At 42.2% G+C, this 10,241-nt stretch overlaps 1 protein-coding gene across 3 annotated transcripts in view; it reads right to left on the bottom strand.

Annotated features, from left to right (window-relative positions):
• satb2 (SATB homeobox 2) overlaps positions 1 to 10,241 on the bottom strand; it is a 48,968-nt gene that overhangs the window by 16,418 nt on the left and 22,309 nt on the right. For all 3 annotated transcript variants that reach the window (XM_030112188.1, XM_030112189.1, XM_030112187.1), the window contains exons 4-7: positions 3,064 to 3,190; positions 1,547 to 1,670; positions 915 to 1,017; positions 31 to 81 (exon numbers count right to left, since the gene is read on the bottom strand). In XM_030112188.1, coding sequence (XP_029968048.1) covers positions 31 to 81; positions 915 to 1,017; positions 1,547 to 1,670; positions 3,064 to 3,190 — 405 coding nt within the window. The remainder of the gene's footprint in view (positions 1 to 30; positions 82 to 914; positions 1,018 to 1,546; positions 1,671 to 3,063; positions 3,191 to 10,241) is intronic.

A 10,241-nucleotide genomic window follows, 5' to 3' on the forward strand; every position in this document is an offset into this window, starting at 1 on the left:
AGCATCACAGAGACTGGCAAGGCTGCTCACTTTTGATGTCGGCAGCCTCTCGGCCCGACCACATCTTCTCCAAGTAAACCACTGCTCCACAGACACCGGAGAGGAAGAGAGAGAGGATCAGACAAAAGGCTGAGCACTGAGCTGAACATGAACATCTTCAGTACTCATCCAACCGCTGGGCCATTTGGACAAAATTACTGCCACAAAGTTATAAAGTGAGTTTGCTTATGGAATTATCAGTTTTTAGGAATCTGAATGTTTTTACTCATTCAGAATGTATTGAAGAGTTTGTCTTGAAGTGTAAAGTCCTTTAAAAAATCTGGGAGTAGGTATCAACTACTGACAAAAACCAAAAAGGGGTCTTTATTTTCTGTCCAAACTCTTTACATGTCTGCAGCTGGGTTTTTACTTGACATTAACTGAAGTACGAGTGTAGATCCCCGTAAGCTCCAGATTTCCCCCTTGATGGGTTCAATGACAGTAGCTGGGAACATTGTCAGTGTTCCATCAATGCCAATGAACATCATCCTGTCTTAGAGAATTGTCACATAATTTTTTTTTTCTCCTTTTTACATTGTGGATAATACTGATACAAAGTGAAGCTGCTTCAGTTCTGAAATGCTTGTAGACGTTTCGTTAAGATCATGTGATGTTTGCTCGTCTAAAGCTGGATGGAAGAATTTCCTCCATGTATACTGCCATCTGACATCTCTGAGAGTCATAGAGGTTATAATTCAGTTCATCCAGTGTCACACCAGATCATTTACTTATTATTGGAGAAAAGGCAGGAAATATAAATATTAAAAGAAAACTTGGGGTTGAATTGAATTTTGTCCTTTAAATGTTTGATTTGTTTTAAATTGCATTAACTTTTTAGAGGCAGCTGAACTCCAACACACCATTACCAGACTCACCTTTGACTTTCTTGTACTTCTTGTACCAACGACCGAACTCTTGACATTTGGCAGTGGAGACGTTGGCGTAGTAGGAACTGTTCACGATGGAGGAAATCATGCTCTGAGGGGGAAAATAGCACGGAGGAGGGAGGAAAATATAATTAATAACCAGCATAATATGAAATACTTAGACTCACGCAACAACCACATGGCACGTACACACACACACACACACAATAGAAATAGACAAACATTAATCATGACTGGAAGCCACCCATGGAAACTGGAGCCAGTGCGGAGCGGCACAGAGGGAATCTCCAGCCACACACACATATGCTTGCAATTGACGCGAGCAGAGATCCTCCGAGCAGGGATCCATTTAAACGCCGTGCGCAAACACATCTCACACTCAAGTGATTACGAGACGGGGATGGAGGACAGCTGCACCGTCGACGTGCTCCGGGAGACGGAGCTTAACTTTACGGGGTTGACTTTGATTAAACTGTCGCAGCTAATCGCCCACGCAGATCTGACTGCGTTTCAGCTTCTGGCCGGGGGCGTGCGACTGCGGAGTCATGACTCAGACACACACACACACACACACACACACACACACGGTATGACAGCAGAGAGATGTGGCTTGTTCTCACCTGTGATAGAGGGCACTCTTTGGCCAGAGTGCTTTGGTTCATTTCCTTCAGCAGCTCTTTGAGAGCGTTCCTGACGGTGGCGTGGTTCCACTGCTCGCAGGGCAGATCCTCCAGCTTCGAGAAACTGCATGCAGAACCAGCACAGGCGTCGCTGACATCCCTCATTACGTCTGATCAACTCACACAAAACCCGATGCAGCGCCGCACTTTGAAAAGTCTCTCTCTGCATTATAGCTTCAACAAATTCACTGAACTCTTTTGGCATTTGGGAACGTGTTCTGGCTGAAGGGCGAAGTCAGAGTAGCCTCATTGCAATAAAGCCTGAATCAAACAAGTTTCAGTTTGTGAAGTTTGAACTGCAGCAGTGATCAGCAACAATATAGGATTCAGGAAATGCAGACAGCATTGCTGAATTCGATCATTAAAATAGAATTAACTGAAAAATATGTGTTGATGAAAACTTTTTTTCAGTGTCTGAGCTGAAAAGCTTGAAAAATATCCTGAGCTGTGAGTTCTGTACTGATTGGATTTCTTCACTATAGCAGCTTTATTCTTCAGGTTTTATTAATTCTGAGGAGTATGTTGAAATCTGTCTGTCAGGAAGTTTTGATTGAGGATAAAATAAGTAATTTCAAATTGACAATCAGGTTTAGGAAACATTTCGCCATTATATACCATTTTTATTTATTTGTTCACCTGTCATTCATGACCACTTATGTCCCTACACATCTCATGTGGGGTTTTTCTTTTGATGGCACTGAAGAATTTGCTGATTTTAAAGAAGCATGTTCATTATTCATCAAAAGTAGAGAAGAGCAATATCCAAACAAGCACAACAAAACAAGATAACCAGTAGTTGTTCTTTAAATTATGACATTTAAACTATTTTGAATTAGATTTCTAAACTTTGAAAAGGCATACTGAGGAAAAATTCAAAGCTACAATAACTGTCCGCCGCTTCTACTCTCACATTCACTGATTTCAGATTGATCATGCAAACATCACGTATTAACCTCAACCACAAACACCACATCCCGTCTCCCTGCACTTTCCCTGTTCTTTTTTAATTTTAACCACAAATAAATCATTTCAGCCCCGTGTGCCGAGCGTGCCAAACGCTCCACCGGAGCCATGGATACTGACACAAACACGTAAACAAACCTGGCTGGTATGTGCCAAAGCAATAACAACGATAGCTCCCTCTCATCTGGAGTGTATCTGATTCTTTTTTAATCTGTCCATCAAGACACTGCTTGACTTTTTTTTTTTCCTGAGGAATGGAGAATTCCTGGCACACCAACAGACACAGATAATAGATAAATCCCCACTGGAGGCTTTTCTTTTTCGCACTTGAGCTTCAGGCTTTTTTAATACCGCTGCCTTCAAATTTGATCAATATTTTATTTTCCTGAATTGAGCGACGCACGCGTAGTTTCCAGAAAGGCTCGCTGAGACGGTAAAGTGCGATGGTCTCGCCCGGTGACGGCACTGAAAACGGTAATAAACTCCCCGCTGACCTTTGCAGCTGAATGCGCAGCGTGACCATGTGGTAGACCTCCATCAGCATGTCGGCGACGGTCGCCTCGGGCGCGTCGGTCAGGAAGTGGATGGGCAGAGGGTTCCATCGCCCGACCTTGATGATGCCTGGAGAGAAAACAAAGATTTCTGTCATCATCAGATCCCAAAACAAGGTTCAACTCATACATAAGTGAGAGAGGGCTTCTGCCCCCGTTTTTCTAAGATAACCTCAAGTCTTGGTTTCTGGCGGTTTTTCAGCATCACTGCGTGTCGTGACAGGACCGAGAAGCTCCAGTTACAGATGTGTGACACGCTATTGATTAGCATGCTGCTCTGGTGGCCTTTTGTAATGACTTGAGTTCTGTTTCTCTGTTTTCTGGTAGTTTCTGAAATGTTCTGTACATAAACAGTCTGGAGGTTGCGGTCATGAGGAGCACGCGTGCCAAACCCTGTTAGTGGCGACAAGATGGGAATAAAGAGGCTGGAGGAGCCCCGTCTGTTACGACACACTTGCTGACTTTAATGTGCTCTAGTTGTTCTTTTATAATGAAATATGTTGTGAAGCAGGGGTCAGAGTCACATGGCTCCAGTTCGGTGAAAGAAATAAGCGCTGGTGGAAGTGAAGCGTTTTTTTCAAAATAAAACTCAATGCTAACTCAGAAATTTAGTAAGACATAGACAAGGCTTGTTTTAGTTGATTTTTTCTTAATTCTTTAATTTGTCAATGCATCATACACTTCACTTATTTTTTTCTTAAATTGTGAAACACATGGAAGTTTATAAGTGGATTTGTTCTCATTTTGAAGCTTGAATCTGTTCTGCCGCTCCAGAAGGGTTACGTTTCATTACTGGAATTCAAAAATGGCTGTTTGGGTTGAAAGGGTTGCAGTTCTCAGTTGGAAAGTTATTCTAAACACCATTACAGTGGATTTCAAGCAAGTGATTCGGGGTTTCTTCTGAACTTACTTGTTACTTTATTTGTGTGAGAAATAGTTTCAGTTGATACTTTTTCAGTTGTAAGTCAGAAAACAAGAAGGTTCATGTTTCTATGGCTGGTCTGCAGATATCTGGAGTTGTTTTCCTCATGTTAGTGGCTTCTGTAGTTTCTTTACTGCCACTTTTTTTTTTATCTCTTGCACCATATTTTATTTTGTAAACACCTGTAAACACCTAAACCAGATTTTTCCGAAAATGCAAATCTTACGTGTTGTGACAGGTTAAACATTTTCAAAGCGTTTGTGTGGCCTTTTCCATTGTGTCAGGGTTTTTCTAAGATTGATCCCACCTGAATGACAGTATAATGTATAAATAATATCATAAGACCAAGCAGGAGTCACACAAACAATTCGGTTGTTTTGGCGTTTTGTGCGACGGGACTAAACAACAAAAACATATACTGGCTGTTCAGGCAGCGCCACTAATGAAACGCTGTTATCATCCGGTTAAATCTCTGCAAGAAGAATATAACTATTTGGGTGCACAATATAATATACACAAACCCACATGTGTGCTTCACCTTAACACAGCAGAACAGACACACACTGACTCTCAGAGGTTTCTTCATGGGGACTGGCTGGAGCTGTGAAAACTAAACACAGCTAATCGCATTACTATCCTCGAAATGAGATCCAGACGGGTCCAGAGAAGTCTCTTTCTGTTTCTGTCCCCTTGCCCCCCCCCCCCCCCCCCCCCCCCCCTCCTGCCTCTCCATATCTCCCTCTTTCCTCTGATCTCTCGTTCTCCCGCTCTCGCAGTGTTTACGGCTCGGTTTTATCTTTAATGTCGCTCAGGCCGCGCTGTGTTCTTGATCATTCGGTCATACGGAGGCAGCGTCACCGACAGAACGGACTGAAGCCCCTCGGGGGGGGCAGAGGAACCCCAGAGGAACCGAGGACCACCGTGGAGACGCGAGGGAACCCAAACAGAACCAGACAGAGCTGTTTTACAGCAGTCATGCCGCCCGCACCAGCATTTTGTCCTCCATGTAAAATCTTACATTATCCATCTGTGCGGAGAATGCGACATCTACCGTGCACGAGAAAGTACGAAACGCTACGAAACAGCTGCGAGCAGGATGTGTTTAACATGAAAATATCTGATCATTATTGACTTCTAGGGTTCAGAGGCAGTAAATAGTGGTTGCTATATTCATATGGAACAATAGCACCTGTTCCACCAATGGTTTTAGAAAAGAGTTTTATTTTTGTGCTTTTCACATGGAATAACAGAATTTTTGCTTAAATCCAAGACTTTTTCAAATGCCTTCCTTTTTTTTTTTTCCAAAAACTTCCAGCTCTCCCTGAGAGACCCACATCTGTGGTTTCTGCTGTTGTGTGTCTTCATGCACCTTGTTGTCTTCGTGGTTTGACTCCTGGCTCATTGATCCGACCCTGGTGGGGATGATCAGACGAGATGGAAAAGTGGGAAAACCTCCACTTTGTCACAGAGATTCTACAGGTCATATTGTTGTGTTCAGGCAGGAAAAAATGAGCTTTTCTTATGGTTATTTTCTTAAACAAGACGCCTAACTACAACTGCTTTTTTTTTTTTTTTATTTTACATGTCCACTGCACCAACAGTGAGTACCTGGTCTCACTGACTGAGGAAAAGTTTCTGTTGCAAGGATCAAAACCAAAGAAAACTGAAGATGACGACTGGCAATAAACCATCCCTACATTTAGTTATTTTTTTCCCCTTTCCATGTCAAGATGAAGGAATTTAGACACACGAATAGCATCAAATATCCAGTGACCTTTAAAAAAAAAACAACAATTTCCTGACTCAAAATTGTAAATGAGCTCAACAAAGTAGGAATTAACATCAAGAAATACAATTAAAAGAGACAAGTGTGCGGGTTTACGACACAGCCTGCTTAACTACGACAAGCAGAAAACACAAGAAAACAGGACAGAATTAATGAGACGACTCTCAGACAGACAATGAAACGGGTCGGAGTTGGAGCCACGCGAAGGATGAACTTAAACAGACGCACAGATGCATGTTATAAAGCCGGACCCAGAGGATCTGAGCTCACAGTGAGGATTTGATGAAGAATTTACTGACCGGTTTTTGATTGCAAAATACATATTAAGCATGCATTTACCAGCATGAGGAATGAAACTGGCACTTTTAAGGTTTTGATTGTAACTTCTTAAAAGCTTTATAATTATACTGATTTGATTTTGTTGTGAAATTAATGCAATATCCACAAGTCACTCTTTGTTTTTGTAGATTTAACTTAAAAAAAAAAAAAAAAAAAAAAAAAAAACCCGACAAAAGCAGATGTGACAATAGGAATTTCAACTGACAACGTCTATGTTCTGTGATTTATTTATACATGCTCCTCCTTCACTACTGGATCCTCGCAGACAGACAGAAAGCTGCTTCATCTGGCCGTCTTCGACACGCAGCGTCTGAAAATAAGCCAAGAATTTCTCTAATGCCAAGTTGGGTGGAAACAAACGGGTGAATAAGCAGACAAACACAAACTCACAGAGGACACATGACAGCACACAGAGAAACGGACACGTACATGGGCCGGCTCGCACGCAGAGACACACACACACACACACACACACACACACACACACACACTCGCACGCTCACAGTGTGACGGTAAATGCATTAATAATTGATCCATCATTTTTGGTCTGCTGTTCAATGGGCTCTGCTTCTCGTCCACATTTAAAAGTAGAAATCATTGTTCCCATTTCCACATTAAAATTCCGCCTCCCAGAGACAGGCTTTTATGTGGCCGGCTGGTGGCTTGGCTCATGTCTGAGTGTGCCCATGCGCACAGATCCGCACACAAACACACACTGACGTCTCCCGACTCTTCCCGTACACGCTCACGCGGGCCTGCATGCATGGATGCCTACCCGCGCGCACACACACACACACACACACACACACAGTCATCCCATTGTAACAGTCTACAATAATGGCAGCAGTCGTCTGCACACGCATGCGGCGCTTCTTAAAAACTGGTTCCAGGTTCCACCCCTGGCACACACTGAGGGAAACCCCACGCGCATTACTCATCCCCATCATCCACAATTGCATCCTGGGAAACGCTGTCAGTTCAAGGATCGCTCTTCTGTCACACCCCTTAAACGTTCGTCTTCAACTTAATGTGTGCTGCGGGAAGAGCAGCCTTAAAAAAAAAAAAAAAAAAAAATCAGCTCTTGGTTTTGTTATGTTGCAGACACTTCATAAAAACCACTTAAAACAAAAGCAACAATGTCAAACAAAGCTCAGTTCAGGAAATGTGCTCGGTTGGCTGTATTAATGGTTAATTAGCCGCTTTATTACAGAGATTTAAAAGTCTCTGATGCAGCTTGGCAGTTACTTTCCTCCAAAGTGACGTAGATGAGCGTTCATACGACATTACATCACCACTTTCAAAGCGTCAGTGTGGTTCATTGTTTTGCTCAAGGACACAGAATGTGGTGTTTGAACCTGTGACCCAATAAACTCAAACTCAATAGTCTGGCCATTCAACCACTGAGCCAGAGAGCCAGACTTTATATCAATTATTATTTTAAACAATTAGAACAACTGTTTAATATTATTTTTATTTATTTTATTTTATTTATTTGTTATTTTTTATAAATTGTAATGTGCCTTTCCATGATGACAGTCGCACATTACGCTTCTGAAAATAAAAACACTTGTTGAGATTGAAGTAAAAAAAAACCGACTATCATCAAAGTTATCCAAAAAGATAAAATCATTTAAAGGTTATAAAGAAATGAATTAAAAATTCTTCATTCTGTGTGAAGAAGCAAAGCCTCTCAATGGCCTGACCTTAAAGATGCATTTATAATGTGGAAAATGAGGCAAATTTTGAATCTGAAAGAACAAAACTTGAAAATATGATGAATTCTGTTTTCACAAAATTCTTAAATTAAAAGCCACATGAAATGTATCACTTAGGTTTGTTAAAAAATGCTGAATTTTTCTGAGTCCTGGACCGTAACGGGCTGTAAATGATCCAGCAGCTGATCCACTCAGCTCTAATCTGAGGTCATCTCCACGAGCGAGAGGACATGAACACGGTGATGGATGTTTGCAGTGAACAGTTTGAGCAATAATTTCATCATTTGTCTTTATTTTCTCATGACAATACGAGTCTCTGGTTTTAAAAGGGGGCACCACTGATTATGCACATTAGTTTGTTGACAGGAAGCTCGTATTTTGTGGCTCCAGAGGTTTACAAGTAAATCAAAAAGTAACCCTGATTCTTGTGATTAAAGGCGGGATATTTCAGCCTCTGTGGCATCGGTTTTGACAGTTCGTTTTTTTGTAACGATCAACAGCAAATCTGCTTAAGTGAAACACTGTTTCTTCCCTTCTACATGCAGCCATGGTCATCAGGCCTTTACATATTCATACAAGAATACCTCTGGATCAGCAGGTAGTTCATTTAAGCCTGGATGATGAGATTCTGAATCGTATTCTTAAGAAATACCCTTCCCGCATAGAAAAGCATGCACGTCTCCCATCAGCTCTTTGGGATTCAGAATAACGTTGTGACGACTGTAACTACTCTCGACAATTCAGGCTCTTCTTCACTGATTCACGAACAAACTCGCCTTCGAACAGAAAAATGTAAAAGTAGCATCCCTCTGAGCCGACAAGAACTGGCCCGTCCTGTAAACCGCCGATCCCTGCTAGACGTGGCAGTCCAACAATGCTCGCTGTCTTTCGGTCGGCGACTGACCACTGTTAACTGTTCGCTGACTTCAAGCCGTAAGTACAGGTCTGCTCCCATCCATTCTATAAAAGCCTCCAAACCCTTATAATCGAAATAAACAATATCTCCCAGTTAATTACTGGGCTAAGCTAATTAAAGAAAGGCCGTGGTCCTCGCTGGGGACTTTAAATACACCGCGGGGACGCAAGAATGCAGGACACAATTCAAACAGGGAGAAAATAGCTGAGACTCTGTGTAATTTTGGTTGTGGACCGCAGAGGAAAAAATGTATAATTTAAGCCAGAAATTATTCATTTAACATAAACGCTTGTTTTAAAAAACAAAAAGTATTCATTTGAGAGACGCTCGGGGTTCGCTCGTATGTGTGTGTGTATGTGTGTGTGTTTTGTCTGCACAGTCATCCATGTCGACCGTACGCAGGTCTGAGCGTTCAGGCTCATCCCCGCACGGGTTAAAATGCAGCTTGCAAGCCGGTAAGTGAGAATTCCTCAAGTCGCTCCTCTTGGTTTTTGTTTGTGTCGCCTTGCTGTGTCCTGCTCAGTCTCCCCTTTGAAGCTGCTGGTGTGGTTCACTGCTTTTTTGTGTGTGTGTCTTTTATTTATTCAAATTTCTTTGCGAGAGGAGAGCATTGATGTGGACAGGAGACCATTGCGGCTCACTGTTTTCCACATACACTGATGAGACAGACAGACAAATAGAGAGAGAGAGAGAGAGAGAGAGAGAGAGAGAGACCTCCCTTGATACTGAGCAGTGCTACTAATGGCATTCATCTGCAAACCCGTAGCAAACCCTCACCCCTCACTGTTTCAGCTGCTAATTTTAAACCATTGCCGAAGGATTAATGTGCATCTGATGGGTGTTTATTTCTCACACTCAGACTGTCAATGGCTGTTTCAGATTTTCCAACCATTAGAAAAGAGAAATACACAAATCTGCAGCTTGAAAAGAATGATTTTTTGTTTACATCGCTGCTCATAAGAGGGGCTGAAGTGCTTCATGAGAATATATTGACAGCTATATTTTGAAAGATGTGGTGCAAACCCAAAAGTCATGGCGCATTTCATCAGTCAAGACCTCCAACTATCGTTTATTGTCATTTTATCAAGCATTCAAAAGATGCATCTGTTCCCAAGTTGAACGTTGTTGTTTGCAGGGGAACAAGAAAAAAGTTTCACCTGCTTAAATCAGATTATAGAAGAAGAACTTTGTTGTTTTCACCTGAATGTGGGCGGGGATGTTCTAGATAAGGCTGGCAGAATGACAGGTGATCATCTCTGCAGGCTTTCAGCCAATTTCAACAAGAGCATGCATGTCTTTGGAAGAACATGCAAACTCCACAAAGCCTGACCTCCTCGACGTTCTCTCTCTGACTTGCCTCAGATTCCTCTTTCTGATTGGTACAGAGATGCTAATATAAATTCCCAGAGGCGCAGATTCCCGTCTGCACACGCTAACTCGTCT

The sequence above is a fragment of the Salarias fasciatus genome, chromosome 16, assembly GCF_902148845.1.
Source record: "Salarias fasciatus chromosome 16, fSalaFa1.1, whole genome shotgun sequence".
In the NCBI taxonomy this organism is placed as follows: domain Eukaryota; kingdom Metazoa; phylum Chordata; class Actinopteri; order Blenniiformes; family Blenniidae; genus Salarias; species Salarias fasciatus.